Source organism: Anas platyrhynchos, chromosome 29 (genome assembly GCF_047663525.1).
Source record: "Anas platyrhynchos isolate ZD024472 breed Pekin duck chromosome 29, IASCAAS_PekinDuck_T2T, whole genome shotgun sequence".
Taxonomy (NCBI): domain Eukaryota; kingdom Metazoa; phylum Chordata; class Aves; order Anseriformes; family Anatidae; genus Anas; species Anas platyrhynchos.
Window position 1 is genome coordinate 2,914,073 of NC_092615.1, and position 22,677 is coordinate 2,936,749.

The following is a 22,677-nucleotide window of genomic DNA, read 5'->3' on the forward strand; positions in this document are numbered from 1 at the left end:
CCTGTCACAATACATCTATTTTTTGCCTTATGCAGTTATCTATGTAAGAAGCTCACTTGAACAGGAAAATGTTTTACCCAAAACATGGCCTAACCTCAAAATCCTCATTTTTCCCCCACCCTGTAAGGCTTACAGAACTTGTTACCATAAAAAGACCTGTAAATCTGGATGAAAAAATCCCAACCTCCCCTCCTTTTAAGCATGGTAAAAGTTCCTTCTTTCCCCTCCCCTCACCCCCCTGCCAATTGCATAGCACATCCCTGCTTTGATTTTTAACCAGCAAGACTTGAGCTCTTTTACAAGAAGATTTTATGATCTCTTTTCTCCATTTATAAGCAGCAGAGGCTGAACTTTTCAACAACTAAAATCCCTCTTAGGGAATATCAGGTGTTCCCTAGCATACCCCCTGAAATCCTCAATAGGATTAGACAGAAATAAAAGCTACTAAGAACTTCTAAGATTTGGTATTTGCCAGATCCGATTTTCAATCTACTATTTCTAATTCTTCCTGAATCTTACCCTAATTCATACAAACATGCTACACACAGGTGTTTTGGGTTTTCCTTCTTGGAGGCTTTCTTTGTTTTTCTGCTATGCAATCTGTATTTTCCACAGGAAAAAAAAAGCATATGAACATAAGGAAAAGACGCTGCTTTGCACAGATGAGGCAACAGCTTCACACAATGAGTTTATCATCCTTATGACAGACACAATATGTTGCTATCCACATATTGTTATTTACAAAACTCAAAAAATCAACCCAAACAACAAAACAACGAAAAGCCACCACCAACAACATGAAGATCCTAAGATATAAGTAGAAAAAGCGTAGTTCAGGCCATAAATATTTTGTGTACATTTCATTTAGTACCTGTCCTCTAACTTTTGCTCACAATGCCAGAGCTTGTTCGTTCCTAAGCAGAGCAGCCATTGTTTGCACATTGTGACCTGCCTCTCTTTTCCAGGTAACCTGTTCTTATTTTTGCTTTTGAAAGAGAACCCTCTGTTCTGAGCCCAGAGCAAAAAATAAGCAGAAAACAGGTGGAGCAGAACTCATAACACGTGAGCACAGAAGGAGTGGTCAGATACAGCCATGACCACACGATGCTAATGCAAACCTCAAGGCCAGCCACCTGTACAACTCCTAGAGCCGTTAACTCTTGTGTGCTGACACTGCCACGCTAAAGAGGGGACTTTGCTGATGGTCACTGCCACGCCTGTGCAAAGGAGAGTTAAGTGGGTCTTGTGTGCTGGTGGCACCACCTACTGGAGATGAGGGCCTAATAAAAACAATTTTGAATGAACTGCTTCTAAAGATGAATTAAAAAATTTGACAGTATCTAAAACGAAAGCATGTCACGTTTCATTCATAATCCTGAGAGATGTTTCTTGAGATCAAACTTGTTTAACAGAGGCATCATAAACGATTCTGCAAAATCGCATCGAACGAGGGAGACTAAGAATCACAAATGCTGTGGCAACAAATTTCCTGACATGTTGGAAAGATTTAAAATGTTCACATTAAGACTATAGCTGAATGTTACAGATCCAGCCCCTCCTTCCACCCCTTTTCAAGCCTGTGGAAGAACACTATCTCCATTCATCATAGCATCTCTGCTGTTGGTAGCTTTTATGTGCCTGCAGGCACTAACAGCCTGGAGATACGTGGTGTCACTGGGGACTCATATTGCAGAGAGATGGGAGGATCTTGTCTGCCAGTGCCAGGGCACAATGACAGCAGTTTCACAGTGACATTTAAGCTCTAATTTGCACGCAAATGTCAATATTTATTAGTCACATCAACATCTTCAGCAGAGCTCTTCTGGGTTGCTAAGTCTCTCTGGTTATACTTTTAAATGGGAGGCTTGAGAAAAAAAGAATATTGGTTCTTGTTAACTTATTCCAGATCTCCTAGCTTCTTAATTTCATCCTCATCTATTGATTACTTTTGTTTAAAGCTATTTCCAACCAGTCTGTGCAACAACAGTGTTGAAAAATACTTACTGTTATTCTAAGAACTGACCCTAAAAAAGGAGCACATGGACCTACCTTGTCCCTGGATTTGGAAGCGTATTTATATATCTAAACAATGGAAATTTTAAGGTGACAGATGTCCCCTGCCAACAACACAATGCAAGAACAGCCTTCCACTATTAAAGTGAGTGTGAAGCACCTATATGTTCCTATCATTGTTTGCTCATGTATTAGTTTTCAAAAAAGCACCAAACGTTGAAATCTGTTTTAATCAGCAAGTGTCTCTAATTCTGCTACTTTTCTACAAAGTTGGGAATTAGGCTTCCAACCAAGTTAGCAATGAAAAAATAAAATTGCTTTCAAATGTAGAGTAGGAGAGGGAAAAAAAAACAAAATGAGAGATTAGGTAGGCCTTACAGAATCGGGTAGCCTTGGAGATCACTGCAAAATCCCTTTCTTCAAGTACAGAGCAAAGGTACACAGTCAGCATCTATCAGGACTCTGCCACTTACCAGGATTTTGGCTCCCCAAAATGCAAGTAGTTGATACTGTAGAGATCCATGTCCTCTGTATGCCAAGCAAATGTTGTCTTCCACATCCCAAAGTAGAGGTACGGAGTGTTTACACCTTCTATAATAATACCACACTCGTGTTCCACCATGTCTAGGAGGGTGTTCAGATTGCCAATATTCCATTCTTCCACATCCTGTAATTCAAAAGAAATATTTTTTACTGGTACATATCAGGACTTGCTATAGCACCACAACAGTCCACAGCTTCTTTTCAGAACCTTAAAACATGGATATCCTAGTGTTATCCAGGAAGGTTCCTGTATTTGCATTAATTTATTTTCACCTGCTGCCAGAAAGCTTACTTTTAACGTTCATCAATGACCATGAAAAGGATGCATTACCACTACTTTGTGGCAAAGGGACTGATTACTAGTTAAATGTGTTCTCTGAAGAGGCACTTGTACTCCGTGATACTCTACTATTAAGTAACCGATCTACTAATAAGCTCAAGATAAACTAAAGGTAAAAACCACTTCTCTCAGTGATATTCCATCCACATGCTCTTCACCTGGTAAACATGTATCAGATGATGAGAAACACTAGGCTGAAACGCAGCCAAAGTGGCAGAGGACTCTACATCAGCTCAGTGCTTCACATAAAGAATAGGGAAGACAGCTTTGTTATTATCAATATTTAAACAGAAAAAGCAGTAATAGGAAGTGTTCTAAAACTGGTAGCTGGCTTTCTCTACTTCAACATGAAATATAAAAGCCAAATGAATTGATAAAAATCTTTAACCTTCAGATTGCTGAAAGAATGTTACTATCTCCAAAAGGAAACTAACAGCCTCCTTTACACCCCTTTCCTCATCGTACTTAACGTGCAGGCGAGTAACTGACAGGTATGCAAGCACACCCCAGCTTCATCCTTTTGGTGGAGTAATGGCTAGATAGTGAAACTCAAGCTGTTCAATCTTGAAACTTTCTAAATCAATTTCAAAGAGAAAAAAAAAAAAAAAGAAAAATATGAGGAGAGAAGAAGGGGCTGAAGAAAGGAAGCAACTGAAAAGTGACAGGAAAAGTAGGGCAGAGAATGATTTTCATTACTCTGACACCTCTATGCTTGCAGCAGTATCTGTAATTGGTCAACAGGAAATGCTCTTTAGATGTAACTAGTAATCCAATTATTTAATTTCTGCTTAGAGGAATTTTAGCTTAACTGAATGAAACAACTTACATTTGCTATGTGCAGAAACTACTTCTCCTAAAGCTTGCACTTGGACAAGAAAGTGCTACTCCCAGCAGAGCACCAAATACTGGGTAACTTTGATGTCCATGGCTGCGAAAACCTTGGAAATCTATGTTTATTCCAATTAATTCCTTATTACACTATATTGATAATAAAAAGACACTTTTACACCAACACAGTTTGTACTGTGGACAATCACACAACAGTCCAAAAATTAGGCAACTTTCTACTCAAAAGAAAACTACAGACGAGGGGCACAGCTTTAAATTAGCTGCCTAAACACAGTAAGAAAATGAGCAACCTTTATCATTTACAGTAGAAGAAATCACACTATGAGTACTTTAAACAAAGGATGTAATTTCACCAAGGAAAAGCCAAAACAGTTTGAATTGTAACATAAATTAGCACACAGGTGTTATGTCCTAATGTAACTGTCTACGGAGAAAAAATCCAAATGTAAAGAGTTTAGTTGTATCAATTACCAAAAAACTGCAACAAGGGATAACAAAGAGTATATCTGATAAAGGGCCCAACTCCTTTAAATACTGCTTTTCCAGCTCTGTAAGGTACAGGTGAAATCCCTATTTTTTTCCTCTCTTTAAATAAACTACCATGAAAGAGATTAGGACCAGCAGAATACCTTTAATTTACCCACATGCCATCATATAAACTTGGAAATATCATTAAACCCTGATCATTATCACCAGTCCAGTTTTCTTTAATCTTTTATGCAAGTTTTATACAGTTTTCTGCCACATTTCCTAAGAACTCTTTCAAATCCCATTTTCCCTCGTTTTTCTAGTAAAACTAAGCTTTCACAGGCTCCATTGCCTCTTTTATCCAGAACCTCTAAGGGCGGTGGAAAGTTTAGCCACAATTTCCTAATGAGGGAAAAATAAAGATGTTGTTAACTTTTTTTTTTAAGTTGCTAAATCAAGCAAGTTCTAAACTACTGTTCCTTGGTAAGTTAAGAGCAATAAAGGAAAGTCAGTGAACACATTAAAAAATAACAAGGAGCCTTTTACTTACTGAGTCATATAGTGAGCCGCTGATATCAGCCCCATAAATTGGTGAGACAAATGTGAGATTCTTCCAGTACTTGCGCTCCAAGTCTTCAAAATCTTGATGGCGTGGAGTACAATACCTGATAAGAACACAGAAGAGGTAAGGATGCAACAAGTCCCAAGGAAGACTCACCACAGACATAAAACGACTGCCAAGAAGAGTACATCTCTCAGCACTGTGAGATGCCGAGTTGGAATTGCCTTTCCCACCAGTTAACATTACAAAAAGGCTAGGCTATAGTTTGGGAAGCAGATTCTATACAGCACACAGTAAACTGGACGTGGAGCATGTTTTTATAACATCTTCCATCTAATTATCTCAAACCAATGTACACATTACAGGAAAATTATCTATGTTATTATACCATAAAAGCATTAAATTCAGCAAGGGGTGAGGGAAGAGCAAAGAAAAACGTAAGGTGAACTAAGGTCATGTCATAATGCATGGATATAGCTGAGCACAGAACTCAGGTCTTTGTGTTTCCAGTCCTGCAACTTACACTAGTAAACTTTTCTTCTCTCTTCATTTCCTAGTGGCTGTAAAAATAAGCTAATATTGAAAGTAGGCAGACTCAGGAGGTTACTGAAGATGCATCTCATTTTTAAATTCTACTCAGAGTCATGTTATTTACTGCCTTTTAAATCTTTCTACAAAACCTCTTCGTGCGTACGGACAAACAGGATGAGCATTTAAGTGAAGCATCAGATCCTCATCCTAATGGTGCATGAGGTGAAGTTATCACAGTTTGCTGAACACAGGCAAGGTGCTTGTACAGGCTGTGTTAGCAAATTTCAAAGTTGATTGCATGACATCAGTAATGCCTGAGTTAAAACTCACGGTAGTCCAGAGCTCTGGGAAAGCAGCTCTGGAAAAACAATGCATCTGCAGCTTGTATCAGTTAGCTTGTCCCAGCGAACTGAAGTGTTCCCAATGTTCCCATGTTCAGACAACACTCATGCTATTAATATTAGCTCAGGCTCTTAAATATACTCGTATTTGTACCTGAGCAATGGAACACATTGCCCAGGACATCCATTAACAGACCAAGAGCTCTTCTCGGAGCCATTCTTTTCAGGCAGATTCTTAGCCAAATACTGACTTCAAAGAATCGTTATTTACCAACCCCCAGAAAAAGATCAAAGATAAACCAAACACATCAAGTTATGACTTGTTTGAGATTCTGGCTGTCAACCATCAAGAAAAATTTGTTTCCTCCAAAATGCTTCCTATTTAACAAGGCTGACGACATTTTCTTTTCAGTTAGTTTTCAGGCTTTCTGCACTACTCCCCCATTCGCAAGGTGAGCATACTTAACACTAACATACTTCTCACTATTAGCCAGACGCCGGTACTCTCCCACAGTCATTGGTTTCTTCTGTATGTTATACTGGGTAAATAACCCAGACTGGCCCGTAACCACCTGCTGAATGGGAGCTGGGATAACCATGTCATCTATGTCATCATAGGTTTTTCGCGGCTTCCATTCCTTCGGAGGAATCACCTGTAAGAGAGGAAAAAAAAAAATCAAGTTCACAACAGGCAAACACAATTTTTACTACAGAAAACACGTTTAAATGGAAGGTATTTCACCCTGCTGCTGCATGTTATCAGATAACAGCAGCATCTCAAATAACGAGCGCATATGACAAGACACCTGTTCTGCAACTGCTGAAGTACAGTACTAGCTGATATGTTTTAGAGGGCCCATAGCCTGCCTGCCAGCACTGCCATCAGTACGGGGTCACAGAAGATGGCCAGCAAATGAAGAAAAGATCCACAACTGCTTCAAGGAAATACACTGCATGCCAAAAGGACTGCACGTGCTTTCCTTCCAGAGCAGCATTCCTCTCTTACCTGCCATTCCATGAAGCTGCATCAAGGCTCAAGCAGCTTCTTTAATATGCTGCAACTCTACAACTCTGTAACCTTTTATAGTAGTCTACATCACTGTTCCACCTAGAAGTTCACTGACACTGAAGGGTTGCTGGTTTGTTTGTTTATTTTTAAACTAGGAAGGGTCACGATCCTGTTGCATTATTCCTGTTGGTATTTCTGTATTATAGGGGACACATCATGGGCCCAACATCAGGGGTAACGGGTAGAGAAGAACAAAAGAAAACTGGGGAAAACACATCCAGAAAAAACACTGCTGCAAAGCAGTGCTGAATCTGGAAGAAAAAGCTGTAATTTTAAAGAGCAGAGCTGCCAATAATTCTAGGCTCAAGATCAGAGAACAATCAGTAGAACATTCAGCGGGCATGTGGAATGAAAAAAATAACAATAAAAAAATCTACAATCTAATTTGGTGTAAGGATTTACCAAAAAAAAGTTATGGGAACGTGAAGACAAGTTATTGATTTTTGTGGGCATGGTTCCTTTAGGATACGATGAGCTCTGCTTCCACTAAACAGTTCTGAACTGCAGTTGCAGTAGAGGCACAAAAATTAACTTGAAATGCTGAGATTTAGTCCTACGGGTAGAGTAATTTCTTTAGAACATCTGGAATTCACCAACAACCTTTATTAAAATAATCTACCCTAGCGGACTCACAGAACATAATTGCTAGTACACTTGAGTGGACAAGGAAACATTACACAGAGAGCTTTTTATCAATACTCTGTTCTACTTAGAACTGTAATAAAAACAGTAATTGACCTGTTTTAGAAGAAATAACTATTATTTCATGCCCAACAGCTTTACTCCTCTGCTGTGCTTTATTAAGTTCTGCTAAATACCACGTTTAACAACTACCTTGTCAGAACAAATGCTCTCTCAGCCTATGGAGTAACATGACACTTCCACAGAAACAGTCCGAATCAGTTCTATTTTTCTTCTACGCAGTCGCATTTAAAGTACTGGAATTTAAAAGTGTCACAGAAGAGTTCTCATAATGTTTCACTGGTTTCAGCGTAAAGGCATGAATGTGAATAAGAGGCAGAAAAAGGTTTCAGAGCTGGCCAGAGAACTATTTCCAGAAGATCAAAAAGGCTTTTGAATACCGATGGGACTCACACACACATACACAGCACATTTACAAGTATAGATTCAAGTTAGCTCAGAACATAAAAAAGGTAAGAGCAAGAAGTCTGCATCCGTTCATATAAATATGACTTAGGAACCTCGTCCTCATCCAAACCTAGGTAGACTTGAAAAGCTTGATCCTTCACCCAATGATCTGGGGGAGCTGAAAACCTCCATATTTCTCTATTTTGGCAATACCCTTCACCCATCTCTGTAAGGGAGGGGAATATTCTTGCTTTCCAGTTCAGGATTGAGGAAAGACATTCTTTAAATAAACACTTCTCTCACTCTGAAAGGCTTGTAACTCCTTCACCTTTCCTCTCTGTAAATCAAAACAAAGAGATTGCAAGTACAATTTTCAAAAACGTCCTCCACTTGACCACATGAACAAAAACTACTTGTGAGTGCACAGGCACCTCACATAAAAGAATCTCAGGCAGGTAACCTTCAGAAAGCTCTCAGCCACTGGAGCTAGGCGAACTGACCTTGGCAAGCCCTGCTCGGTGAGCTCCTTGCGATTCAATGTAAGCAATGTACTTCCCGAAGTCCCGAAACTCCTCGAGGGTGGGACGAAAGGTCATGATCTTACAGCCAGGGTTCTGCGGACTTGGGTTTTCAGACCCCATACTTCCAGCAGAGCGGCAGCACCTGAACAGCGAAAACAAAAGGGAGAAAAAGAAGAAAGGCATAAAAAACAGTTATTTTTTAATGTTCTTTCTATGTGCTTTAGTAAAGTATAGAAAGGCAACAACATATTTTTCATTTCTCTCTCCCCACACCCAAGGAAGCATTTATAAGTAGCATCCTCTACTTATGAAGGGTTTCTGACCAAAAATCCAATTAGTCTATTTGATAGCAGGGCCCTAAGAAGACTGAAGCATCAGGGAACTGCACAAGGTGTTCTAGGCACTTCTCTGCTGTTTTACTGTGAAGAGACATCAGAAGCTGTAACAAGTGACAGAACTCACTTCTGAAATGGTAGAAATCACTGTGGTGAATTTTATTGCCATATAGGAGAATGCCACACTAACGTAAGCATATTTATCATCGTGTAACCAAACCTACACTTGAGCAGGCCAGAGGAAACAACGATGTTAGGAATACCAGTGTCACTTCAGAGTTCAAATATGGCCTAAATATAGCACGTAGACTTGACATCGGGCCCCTCCACTCATCGTATGAGATCGTGTCTCCCCAGAGGGGCAGTCAAGAACAAACTTCTCAGTATCTTCAGCATCTATGCAGTGCATGCATGGAACTGGCTGCCTCTCGCAGCTCCCCATCAGAATGCTTTTTCCTTTTTTTTTTTTTTAAACTAAATATAGAACAGCTTTGACCAACGTTAGCACTGTATTAGCAATGTATTTCTTCTTTTTTTTTTTCTTGGTGCTGCTACATAAAAATTTTAAAAGTTGTTTTGTTGTTGTTGGTTTTTTTTTGTAAATGTAATTTCCCTACGCTTTGATTGTATTTGATATTTACACATACCATACTGAGAGACAGACTATTCATTAAAATATCTAGATGTTCAAAGTGCCTCTCAATACTTCAAAATTCAGAGGGGGAAAAAAAATCCAAAACAATTCAGGATGCAATCCCAATTTTGAAAACAAACCTTTTAAGGCTACTTTAGAAACTCGTAAGGCAAACAAAACATTTTAACGGCATTTCAGATGCCAACACAGCCACGGGCCCATCCTCCATGTCACGAAAGCACCACGGCGTCACCAGAGGGCACCACGGGGCTTTCAGGGAATAACACAAAGCGCAGCAATGCTATGGCTTCAAAATCACTAGTGTGTTGGGATTTAAATTGATTTTGACCTAGCGAGAAAGTATTCCAAATGCTACTAAAAGTACTCGTCAAGTTAGGAAAAGAAGAAAGAGAGCCAGACTGCTCTATCATGGTTTTAATCAGTGTGCGTGGCACAGAGCTCCTTCTCCAGAGACCGGCAACTGAGGAAACGTCCCGTGGAGATGGGGTCCCGGGGCAAGTTTTCCTTTCCAATTCTAACTGGGTTAAACACTTTTCCTTTCAAAGGGAAACGAGCAGTTGTGACTTGTAATTTCAGAATATTTTCAAAGTAACTTTCGCATCAGACTTGTTTCAGAAGAGCGGTCTGCCAGCCCACACCCCTCCCCAGCACAGCACTCCAAGTAATCCCAGGCCTAGAAAGAGCCGAGGCTCTCCTGCATCCGCAGTGAACAGACTCTGTAAACTTGAGCATCCCACAGCATCCCTGAGCAAAATCAGCCTAGTAAAAAGCTGTGGACCCAGTCCCTTAGCTCAGCACCTCACACATTCCCACAATGACTGCATTTCTGACAGAAACCCCTTATGGCTGACAAACGGCCCTGTGCCAGCCCCTCCGCCTGCAGGGTGACCCCGCCTGAAGAGATGTCTGACAGCCTTGCAGAAAAGCCTTTCCTGTGTTTCAGGGTCAGGACTTCAAGATAAGAAACATCGGATCTATACCTATACAAGTGTTTTCCAGAAGCATGAAAATAGCAAAGAGCACCTCCTGCCCCTGAAGCTGAGCAGGGCCCGGCTCAGGGCGCTGCTCTCTGCCAGCAAATGGCAGGGGCTGGCCCAGTTGAAGAGTCTGAAGCAGAGGAAAAGCCAGTATCAGAGAAGTGGGGGACAGAGAGAAACCATCCCCAAACTCCTGTTCAAACGCAATCACATTGAGGACACTTCTGCTATTTTTAAAGCAGGACCAGAAATGCCACAGGGCCGTGCAGCAGGAGCGCAGTGCCGCGCTGCATGCAGGCTGCTCTGGCGTATCTGGCCCTGAGAGAGAGAAACCCGAACTCCTTCCTGAGGAGAAGCCATGCCAGCACCATCTGCTCCAGGGAGGCCTTCCCAGTATTTGCAGCTTTGTGCACAACTAGGAAAGGAAGGACACCAAAAAAGTAGTTCTATCCCATCTTCTCACGAAGATGCCCTTCGGCAACTTCAATTTTTACTCAATGAGCTGGGAGAACAGCCCACAGAAATCTTCAGACAAGGCAGGGGGTGGGGTGGGGCTGGAATCCTAAATTACTTCCACAATTTGACCAATTAATTAAATGTTTTACTCGCCTCAGCACAAGAACTCACCTCAGCACAAGAAGGGTATTTCGCAGCTCTGCAGCACAGAGCTGGTAAAACACACTGGATTTTCCCATGTTTAACCCCATCTCTTTATCCTAAGGAACATCTCAATGTTTCCTAGATAACACTGGCTGCAATATACATTCACCTGACTAAATTAAGCACACCATTACAATAAAAACTAGCCACAGAGCTCAGGTGAACGGATAACCAGCTCCAGCCACATCCCCTCCGCCTCAGCAGCCCTGAGGAGCTTGGTACCCAGGGCAAGCTTTGGGAGAAGAGGATTTCTCTCTTAATTCCTTTGCAATAGCAGCACTACAGCAGTTTGGATAAATAGCAGCAGCATTCCCTGTTAACCCCTCAGCTCCCAGCCCCACAAGGGGCCATGGAAGATCCTGAAGGCTGCTGAGGGGAGCCATGCGGTGTTGCTGCCTTACGTGATCGAAGGAGGCCACCTCGATACAACGCTGCTGTAATAAGCTCGCTGAGAAAGATTTCACAGCAGAATCCAACTGTTTTGGGAACACTAAAGCCATTTTGCATTCAAGGCTCTGCCGTACAGCAGAGTGGATGGTGACAATGCGAACAACCTCTTCTCTCTTCACTAATAATACTGAAAAGGACAATTTTGCAGAAAGAGTCTGAGCCCCCTATTAGTTCATGAAAAGAAGAATTAAGGTATTTTTCTCAGCTGGGTGCACTCTGTTTCTTTGTAAGAGTGAGTACCAACGTGAAATATTATGAAATACCTTCTAATTTGCAGTGGTGGCAAGGAAACACTACTACTTGTCTCCAGAAATTATCGCAGTGGACACAAAGAGCTGAGTTTTTAATTTCAATGACTTTTACGTGAGACTTTAACCTCTAAAACTGATGTGAACTAAGACACTTTTGTGACTGAAATCCTACACCTGTTGATTGAAAGCTCTGTATAGCACAGAAAAAGCCTACGAAGCCCAGCTGAGATCAACGACTTGTGCTTACTAAAGGACTTCCAGAACCCAGAAACCTGTCTTTCAGTGAAAGGCTTGGGGACTTTTCAAGCAGTTCCCCACGGCTCGGGCACTATTGATCTTTGAGGAGTGGAATAATGCCAACTCATCCTCCTCAGGCTTTTGAGTCAGGGGGTAACTTTGACTACAGGTAGAGACTATTAGTGGAAATGAATCTGTCTCAGCGCTGGAGCCAAATACCGCACACGTACCCAGGGCATGCTTCTGCCAGCATAAAACAAGCCAGTTCTGCTAGTGCTACAAACTACCCGTTATCAATCCAGATCTCAGCAGTAGAAAACAGCAGATTTGTGACATAAGACTCGCTTTGTTTATACAGGAGCACCAAAAGACCATCTTTAATCTTGTGAAGCAAACCATCCTCTTCAGAACCCTTCAAAGAAGGCACGAGGTTTCTGCTTAAAAGTAAAACTTCTGCCCACATCATGCCCTGCTGCCGTGCACATTACTGCATACAGTTGACAAAAATACTTTGGAACAACCGGCTGTCTTTCCAAAGGTGCACTTTTACATCATCAACCCCATGAAGCCTCCTACTGGCTTTTTGTCAAAGGCAGTGAAGCCCAACAAGCAAAATTCAAAAAGATGAAGGAAAAGACCCCCTGGAATACACGCTTGTAGCATAAAAGCAGAAAGCATGGATTCAAATCTTGTAGGGAAAATTATCGCATGGAAGCCACGGGTAGCAAAAATAAGTTTGTTGGAAGAAAATTCATACCATCCACAGCAACTCCACAAGATTTCACTTGTGTTGTGGTAGAAGAGGCTGAACAGGCATCTTTTGAATATACAAAATATCCTCCCAAGGGTACTCTGCAGCCTGGTACCAGCAGGGAGCAGAAAACACGCATGCTGACCCACTTGCGCTCGCGGTGGGCACACGCTCTGGCAGCAGCATCACACCCTGCTGTAGGAAACAGACTACAGCCATCAACATTGCGCAGAATAAACAAAGTGCCTGGCCTTGGTTTGAAGCAAGAGGAAATTTCACAGCAGTACCAACTTGGATAGCTACTGAGCTCCCATCCACGGCCATTTGTTCCTCTCCTGTGCCAAACAGGATTACTGTGGTGCCACAGAACGAAGCGATCAGGGAGCTGACGCCGGTTACATAGCTGTGCTCTAAACCACGGCTGTAGTTACCAGCACAGGACTCCTATGGCAACAAGGCAAAGCCACCATCTCATCAAACCACAGCCTTGCCACGAGACAGAAAAAGCATTTCAAACATCCGAAACCGTTATAGGAAAAGACTCAGTAGATAAAACTTTTCTAAAAGGCACGCTTGTAGCAAGCTCTCCTCTCCTCCCCAGACAGATGAGTTTATCACCCGCACAAACTGGAGTTTGTACGTGCCTTAAAATGCATCACGGGTTACTGGTGCTCTTCAGTCGGGCTGCCCTTTTACTACAGAACACTGAACCTACTAACTCTTAATCTAATCAATGCAACAAACATCACTGCACTTGTAATACCAGTAAAACTGCTGTTAGCAGTTAAGAAAATTAAGTTCTACAGCTCATTACACTATGCAAGGACAGTGAATTATACACCCTCGCAGGAGACCGTTTAAGGACAACGTAATCCAAAGCAAGGCAGGGAAATACAAATCTCCAATACTGAAAAGGGGGAAAAGAAGAAAAAAAATAAAAAAAAAGATCTAATGAAGAGATCATTACAGCCCTCTGGATCTATCAGAACAGAGTCAAAGCTTGGCAGCACTGCAGAACAACAGGAACCTGAATATCAATGGTAACAAATCCTCTAATCTTGTTTCAACACCTAAATTGTTAAACCTTCTGGTTTCCTCACCTGACAATTTCCCTTGAAAACTCACATCCATTGATCCAAATGGACCTATTAAGCCTCCCCTGTCCTTCCAATGTACTGCCAACAAAAAGACAGACCCAACTCGCTCCAGATTTCTCAGCATAAGGCAGGCTGGAGAGCATACTGAGAACTCCCCGGTGCCTGTATGTATTTACCACCAGCACCACGACAGGCCTTATTTCCTCGTCACTGCAAAGCAAGCTGCTGTGTACTCTCTGGAAACTGCTGCCGAGTGTTCAACAGGCTGGAAATCCACCCTCACCTCACGCTACCCTCCCTGTGCTCACTGCTGTGCCCAGGGTGAGGCTCTCAAGGGAGACCACTTTGCTATGAGATCGTTGCTTTCCCCACAAGAACAAGAAATAACTACTCCTGTCAGTGCTCGGAAAAGTAAAAACCTGTAAAAGGGACTTAAAACTTGTGTCTACACCTCGCTACCCCCAGTTCAACTGCCCATGGGGTGGTTTCACGCCCCTTCTCAGGCGAGGCAAGCAGGCACTGATTACGAGGAGTGCAACAGCAAATGAAGCGTGGGCGGTGCAGAGCAGCCTCCTTCGCCTGCAGTAAAGCACACGGTGCTCAGCAAAACCAGCCCGTCTCACAGAGCCATCACCCAGCACCAGGAGGGACGGGGATTCACAGCCTTGAAGGTTTTTACCTCCCTCAGTGCTCTGCTACGCGCTCACGGAGGCACCAGAGCTGTGAGCACGTGTGAGCAGCCTCTTCTCTTCAGAGCAGGGGAAAGCCTCTGCCCTGAATACTGCCCCATCTACCTCAGGTTCCTGGCAAAACTAAAATTAAAATAAATTCAGACTTTTTTTTTTTCCCCTTACACTGATCTTCAACTGAAAATGCTGTAAAAAATACAAAATAAAAACAAACAAAAATACAAGACAGATTTAAAGTGTGCCTGCATCAGCTTCTTGTGACTTAATATTTCAGAGGCATTTCATGCACAAAAGGTGGGAAACCTACTCAAGAACAAGTTTATTTTTAACTCGTTATTTGACTGTTGAGCACTGAGTGCAAACGTTAATGGAAGCCTCATGTGTTTATTTGAAATGACTTTTTTTTTTGATGAATTAGGCTGTAACTCAGAGGGCAGATTCTTGTTTCTATCGACTTCCTTTCTCAGCACGTCAGCTGCGCTCAGATTTACAGCCAGCTTCTCGCGGATCAGGACTATGGAAGTTTCTCAGCAGAACAAAAGATAAAGAGTTGCAAACCATCCCCACTGCACATAAAGAGGCGATTATGAATCCCGAGCGTCCGGAAGGGTTCCAACAAGCATCTGCAACACCGATCGCTGCTCCCCCCTTTGCTGCTGAGAATCAGGTTACAGCTTTTCGCGTGGATTCGCAAGTTTGCAGCTCCTGCTGCTGCTCAGCCCACTTTGAAAGGGCCGATCTCCTGGAGGGCTACAGCAAGCATTTAAAACCAAGGCCTTTTCCAAAAACTCATCCCTATACTCAGCTCGTTACCTTTTTAACCTCGAAGTGCTGCGAGCTTTGTACATCCTCCAAAGTGTCTAAGCAAAGTCACAGAGGGACGAGGCGCACCAGCGACGTGCCCACGCAGGCACAGCAAGCACCCACGGGCGGAGCACAGAATTCTCGGATTGTGACAAATGGAAGCATCCACTGTGACACCCCGCAAGCCTTCCCCAGAATTCCCAATTCTCCTCTACTTGAAATCGAGCAGCATATGTAGCTCATTAGAGTAAAATAGACTTTTCCCTTAAAACATCTTCTTAGCTGTAAGCGTACAGTTGCTCATACATTTCTTCAAACTGCAGCAGAATTATTTAAAGTCACAGCCGGCATTTGAAAGCAGAAAACGTGTTTAGAGTTAAGAGCAATAAATTTGTTAGAAATGAAAACAATTACTGCCTGAGTCAATGCAGTCAACAGCCTCCTGTGATGCTTTTTTCTGACTGAATTCGGAATCATTACACAACTGCCTCTCCTCACATTCACTGCCTTTCTGAATGGGCAAGATAAACTAAAAATGAATGCGTTTTAAAAAAAAATAGGCACTCAAAGGACAGACAGACAAAACCCACGAGGCTTAGCGTGCCATCACTGACACAGAACCTAGAACCAAGGATCTTACAAATTCCAGCTATATGCCTGGCACAATAGTTATCTTTACTGCCCTTTTCTACCTTTATTGTCTTTAGTGCAAGGCTATTACGTACATAAAATCATCCCGATTGGTCCTTTTGAGATTCAGCCTCATTGCAATTACTGGGACACTGGAGGAACGCCTTTGAGTTCAAATGGGCTGAATTAATTCTCCTCCAAAAATAAGACCCAAATGCATTTTGCCTTCTGGGATTCCCACGTTTAAAAGCTGCTGCCTGGCCGGCACCACTTCCACGGGCATACGTCAACGCCGGCCCCAGCAGCCCTGCTGTCACTCAACACTACTTTGGGTTAACTTTGAGACTTTTAACGTCAGGTTTAACATCAGAGCACCACACGGCTCAGCATTTCAAACCAGCACCCCACTGAAAGCAGCGCCTTCTTCCCAGACCAGGAGCAATCGAGGATAACAAGCACCTCTTCCGTGCATATTCCTGGTCACTTGGAACAAGGAGTCACAGTCTCAACCCACAGCACTCAGATCCGAGGCAGCAGCGCTGCAAACCTTAAAATATTGTGAAGTAACCCGCAGGCTACTATCAGAAGGAGCATGTGTATCCGAAGACTTTGCTGCATCACTTCGTAAGCAGGGTAGCTCCTGTATCAGACTAATACCTTAATGAGGACTAATTCCTGACAGCCTTCTGGCCACAAACCTGCCAGAACTCCAAGCCCGCAGCAATGTTTCTCAGCAACTTGCTCAATTTCTTCTCTGCGTTGCCTCAGATTTTTTTTGAGACTGAATTTCCACAAATTAGCTGGTTAGATCATTGAACGCTCTCACTGCTTTTGGATGTTTTGCCAATACAAACTCAAAATTTTGGTTGCCTTTTTTTTTTTGTTTCTTTTGCACAAGGTGCTTATAGGTCCTGCACAGGGTGGGCGTGACACACTGACCCAGATTCCAGGCTTAAGAGCAGCTGCACCACCAGAAAATCATTTGCTCGGGAAGAGGCTGAGCAAGAGCAAAAGCCAGCAGGGGGAAGAGCAGGACCAGGAAGCATCTCGTACCTCGTACACCTCCAGACTGCTCTTTAGCAAGAAATCCTGTCCTCAGCTGCACCTGTAAGTAACTTGGAATCGTCATCTCCACAGAGAGAAGGGGAAATAAGAAATCGTCTGCAGGTATGCATTTTATGTCACATCCATCTCATAATTTTTAACCAAAATTGTGACTCAAAAGAGTGAAAATTCAGAACCTAAATTAAAGCAAAACCTGGTAGAAAACCAAGATAATTTCACACGAGCTTCAAGGTAATTTTAATCTCTCCCAGCTCTGTTTTACCTAGTTCTTCCCTCTGGAAGCTATGGCCCCAAATCTTAACGCACACACAGCCCAGCCCAAGAAGCACTGCTTGTTTTGCTGACACAGAACTGAAGTGGCAAACTTCATATAAACTTATCTGCAACAACAGAAAACCACAGAGCTCCACCAAAATCTTCTACCCTACTCCAAACACGTATCAGAAACCCTAAAGGAGCATCACAACTGGTTGGGAAACAATCTTAACGCACCACCGACTTCCAACAGTGTATTCTCACACCAAATACAGCATTTTTGTCACATATCTTTAGGAAACACAATATACACTATACATTTCAAGAAATTGGGGAGTGTGGCTTGCTCACAAGCCTTTTGAAACAGCAAGGAGAAAGAAAAAGAATCCAGCTGCAAGCCAATTCTGCCACAACTGAGGCAGAGAAAAGCGAAGGATCTTACACGGTGCAAAAACAGCGCAACAGGACACAAATGTGTTCTGGGCCAGCAGCCATCCAGTAAGAACATAACTGAGAAGTTTCTTAAGGTATAAAACAAAATCATTTCCTCTATGAAAGCATAAATAAAATCAAGCACCTTAAAAATTAAGCCATGGTGTAAGTGACTCTATCTGCATGCTGGGACAAGATGGGACATACTCAGGCTAAAAGAAAGAAAAATATCACTGAGCAATGACCAGTTTACTGAAAACTACTGGAAAGAGAAAAAAAACACGCCTCTCATCCCATAATGATTTCATACAGATGTTAACGTGACATTACTACCACCAAATACGACAAGGTTTCTGCCAGTATTTTGCAGTACTCGGGGATTTCAGTTTGCTGGTGCACCAAAGAGACGAACCATCTTCTGATGCTTCAACAGACAAAATTATTTCAACGAGTGCCTCGAATGGCCACAGAGAAGCCTGGAAGCATCCCCATATATTAAGCAAATCCCCCCCCTTGTAGTGACACCTTTAGCCGTCATCCATCTTTGAAATTAGCAGATGCGATATTGCAAGCGATGCTGCGTACAGCGCAGGCAGACAATGAAGGGACAGACAGGAACAGGCACTGCAAATCCCTTTCAACGGCACAAAACGTTAAAAAGTGAGTCAGGAAGGGTAAAAAAAAAAAAAAAAATCACCAGCGTGCAGTTTTTCTACGTTGCCAGGAATTAATTAAAAGATAATAAAGTTTTTAATTCTTATAACTGCAAAGAGATTTGCACAACATGTTAACCAATGCGTGGGTGTCTCAGCCTGCAGCAAGGCAGTGCGATTATTTCTGAGGTATGAGCTCCCGTCGACACAAGATGCAAGCTTTGAAGGTTAATTACAGCCAGCTGAATGACGACGCGGTGTTGGTATCACAGCTGGACATCCCCAAAACCCCAAAACACCTAACTTGATAAGTGTGCAAAGAAACAGAGAGCCAACGTGCTTATCCAGCAGGGCTGGACAAACTGGTTTTCCCAACCCATATAAAATTTCTCGAGTCCTGTTGTACAAAAACAGCTCAGAGTTTTCAGAAGTTGCCCACGCATCTGAGGACTTAAAACGCCCAGCATCTGCAGATCTGGGAAACAAATCCCTCTCCTTTATCTGTTAAAGGACAGGAGCCGACTGCCATCACTGGAAATAGTTTTCACTACAATCTGTGCCAACACCAGTCACGTTCAATAAGCCTCCGAGCAGCTTTGAGCCCAATAACCAGCATTATCTGCAGGAAACGAGTGGGATTCTCCCTCAAAGTGTGTTGTGCTAGCAACTTCTCATCAAAAGCTGATGAACTTCTTATGTACTGGAGATCTTAAATATAAAAGACCACAATCACCCTCATGTCAAAGTTGGCAGACCTGCGTGAGCACTTTGTTCTTCTGCCCGGGTGCTCTGATTTCCTGATGTAACCAACTTGTTACACGTAAAATTGTGTATCTGCTGCTCTCCCTGGATCGGAGAAGTGAATTATCTCCTTTAAGGGAGCAAAAGAGGTGAAAGGATCGCACGCTACTGAGTGCTGGCCAGCATTTCCCTGTCTGGGGAAGTTTTGGTGAGCGTCTCATGCAGGAACAGCAGCTCCCCAACAAAGAGCCAGGTGTATCCACCTGCCTACGCTTTGCATAGGAGTAACTCCTACCGCTAATGAGAGAGATTCCTTTGGGCACTGCAGGACTCGCTCTGCCTCTCTCAATTTTTTCCATTTATTACAGGGGAAGCTAAGAACTGGGAACTTACTGTCAAAAAGCAATTACCCCTACGTACTCCAACAGTTACTTTCTGTAATTGCTGAAATGTAACTGTAAGCTTTAAATTCTAGTCTTAAGATTTCTAGCGATTACACGAGTTCTAACAGATCAGTAGACAGAAGAACACTAGGAAATAAGAATAGACCTCAAAACCAGAAGCATCCACAAGAAAGAAGTGACTTATTGGGTGTGAAAAGGGAAAAAAAACTATCTTAGGCTTCAGATGAGCAGAGTTCCTGAGAATCAACTCCATTTTGGTTAAAAGAAACTTAACTTAGGGAAGGTCAGACTCGATGTAACAACACCAGCTATTTACGCTACCGCCCACAAAGACAACCTGGTCCCACACCAAACCCCAGTGCTCCAGGCCTGTTTCTGCATTGCTGCATTTGTGCCCTGAGCAGCGCCCGGGGCAGCAGCTTTCATAAAAAAGTAAAGAAGAAACGTACATAAACCAGGTCTCATTCTTAAGTTTAGCCCCTGCAAACGAGTCCAAAACGGTTTTTCTGCAACACATCGCGACCCTGCGCAGCTGTATGAACCGAAGCCAGCCTTAAGATGAAGGCTTTCCCCTTCCACCACGTACACGACAAAAGAACAGAAACTCATACATCTTACACCCATTTCTTATAGAATATGATAAAAATAATAATTAATAAAGCAGCCGAGCAGCTGAAGGCCAGGGGAAGTCGACAAAGCGCGAGCGGCCACACAATTTCTGCAGCCTGCTGTCCCTCGGGGACCGGGCACCTCACTTTTTCATTGCTGCAGGGTTTGTGCCCGAACTGCTGGGCAGGGGAAGGACGTCCGGGTATAAATCCCACAGATTTATTTATTTAAAAAAAAAATTAAACGTCAGGTTTATTTAAATATAAATAAATAGAGGGAGAAAGCCTGGTTTTGACACTAGACTTTGACAACCTCTGGAAGGGGAAAAAAAAAAAAAAAAAAGGAAAAAAAGCCGATAGCGCATCCTAGCCGCCAGGTTTTCCTTCCAGCCGGGCCTTTTGTACGCTGCTGCGGGGGCCCGGCGGGGAGCGGGGGAGCTCAGCACCGAGCCCGAGGCGGCCGCGGGGCCCCGGGCAGCGCCCCCCGGCCCCGAGATGGCGGCGGGAGGGCCCCTCCGCCGAGCCCCGAGACAAAGCGGGCGGCGGGGCCGGGACGGAGCGGGGCCGGGGCGCCGAGGAGGCGGAGGCCGCTGTCCGGAAGCCTGAGGCAGCGCCGGGGCCCGGCCTGAGGCAGGCCCCGGGGTGTGGAGGAGGAGGAGGAGGAGGGGGGGGGGGGGGCGCCGTGAGGGGAAGGCCGCGGGCCGGAGCCCCCGAGGGGGGCGCCGCGGGGGTGGAGCCGCGGACGGAGGAGGTGGAGGAGGAGGCGGCGGGGCCCGGACGGAGCGGGGCGAGGCAGCGGCGGCCGCCCCCGTACCTGAGCCGCGGGCGGTCCCCCCTCGGCGGCGGCGGCGGCCCCGTGCGCGCAGCGCCCCAGCGGCCGGGCCGGGGGCAGAGCGGAAGGGGGGCGGCAGCACAGCGCAGAGCCCCGCGGCCAGCACCTGCCGCCCGCCTCCTCGGCACGCTGATTGGTGGAGGACGGCGCCGCCTTCGTTCAGATTGGACGCCAGGAGGTTGAGAGGCAGCGGGAGCAGCCTGTAGAGAGGGCGGACGGCGAACAACAAGGCGATGGCGGCCGTTGATTGGGGGAAACGGTCCCGGCGAGGGCCCGCCTACCAACAGGAGGGCCGGCCGGTAGTGCTCGCGTCGCTCAGTGGCTTTCCGCCAATAGAAGGCGGCTCTGAGGAGACGGCGGCCCGCCTCCGCTTCCTATTGGACCTAAGCAGCGGGACGGCGGGCGCTAATAGGCGGAGCGAGCTGTCCGTCAGCTGCAATCAGAACCCTGAGCCCCGGCGGGGGCGGGGGGCGGTGCGGACGTGAGGAGCCGCACAGAGGCGGGGGGGGGGGGGGGGCGCTGCGGCCGCCCTGCGCCAATGGGGCGGGGAGGGGCCGGGGCCGCCCCCCCCCATCCCCCCCCGGGGGGCTGTGGCACGGAGCCGCCTCAGGGACCCCCGGGTTCAGCCCCTGGGGGGGTTCCGCGGGGGTCCAGGGGCGCTGACACCGCTCGGACCCAGCCCCGGGGTGCTGCTGAGGAGCCCCTGAGGGGGGACAGCGCTGAGGGGGGCGTTAAAGGGGGCACACGGGGGGGTTAAAAGAGATGAAAATGGGATGGAAATGCTGGAAATGGGGGTGGGGGGGCAAAGGGGGGCGCAGCCACAGCCCTGCTCCCCCCACAGCCACCCTGAGGGGCAGGGGGCGCCCAGGGGCCCGGCTGGAGCCAGCACAGGGGCAACAAAATGGATAGGAGAGGAGGCCCCCATAGGGCCAGGGTCCCTAAACCCCACTCTCATGACTCCACTAACTCCCTATTTGTTTTTAATGAAAGGAGTTTCTTCTCTCCACCTCTTCCCAGGTACAGCTCCTTCTCTACAGGCCACAGGCTTTACCCACACTTCATTCCCACCCCGCTGTACCAGGGCCGTGTTTGATGCAGTCCCGCTACAGCCCTAACCCTGCCACAGCCCTGACACTGAGGTACAGCTCTGCCCCGCTCCGTCAGAGATGCTACGGGTTGAGGGGAATACCTGGGGCTATCTCCAGTCTCTTATCTCCAGCTGTCACCATCACCACAGGACAGAGGCGCTTTTCCCAACTGGCTGCAAGGACCAGAGAAGCCTGCCTGGATAAAGAAGTATCAAATAAAGAAGTATCAAGGGCATTTTTAAATTTATGGTCTGCACAAGTTATACTGGCTGGGAAGAGACAGGAATTCCCAAAATAGAAGGAAGATCCTTCCCTTTTTTCAACATTGGTTTTCTTGCTTCTTGATTTTACCCATTAAATACTTATTTTACCACATCACACACTGGTTATTTACTCCAGGATTTCAGAACACAAATTTGCAAGTATGTATGGTAGCTGGATGATGCTTCATTTCCCAATTTCCAACACTTAAAAAAAAAAAAAAAACGCGAATTGCTTCATATCCAAAGCCACACACTAGCTCACATTATAGCACAGTAATTTCTTCTAGCAGAGCTTTACGGTTTCAAATCTGCAAGCCTAAATTATGAAGCATCTAATTTGCAGTAAAATTGTCCTAATTCATGCTAAATAAACACAAACTCAGAACAGCAGACTGAAACCTGTGTTGGAAAACAAAGCTCAAAAACAATATACTAAGGAAGTCAATTACAATAGGTTCTTTCTATTGAAATATA

General features: G+C 44.7%; 1 protein-coding gene and 1 long non-coding RNA gene across 5 annotated transcripts in view; one reads left to right on the top strand and one right to left on the bottom strand.

The window, feature by feature from the left end:
- KDM4B (lysine demethylase 4B) overlaps window positions 1-20,967 on the bottom strand; it is a 90,373-nt gene extending 69,406 nt beyond the window's left edge. For 2 of the 4 annotated variants that reach the window (XM_072029090.1, XM_072029088.1), the window contains exons 1-5: window positions 15,242-15,361; window positions 8,306-8,468; window positions 6,125-6,300; window positions 4,764-4,878; window positions 2,487-2,680 (exon numbers count right to left, since the gene is read on the bottom strand). In XM_072029090.1, coding sequence (XP_071885191.1) covers window positions 2,487-2,680; window positions 4,764-4,878; window positions 6,125-6,300; window positions 8,306-8,468; window positions 15,242-15,276 — 683 coding nt within the window. In that variant the 5' untranslated portion in view covers window positions 15,277-15,361. Of the gene's footprint in view, window positions 1-2,486; window positions 2,681-4,763; window positions 4,879-6,124; window positions 6,301-8,305; window positions 8,469-15,241; window positions 15,362-20,834 lie in introns of those variants that run through there. The other 2 variants (XM_027471888.3, XM_072029089.1) reach the window with 2 other exon arrangements.
- Window positions 20,968-21,018: 51 nt separating this feature from the next.
- LOC113845584 (uncharacterized) lies at window positions 21,019-22,263 on the top strand. Its single transcript, XR_003501295.3, has 2 exons — window positions 21,019-21,151; window positions 21,870-22,263. It is a non-coding gene; the product is annotated as an uncharacterized lncRNA (long non-coding RNA).
- The last annotated feature ends 414 nt before the right edge of the window (window positions 22,264-22,677 follow it).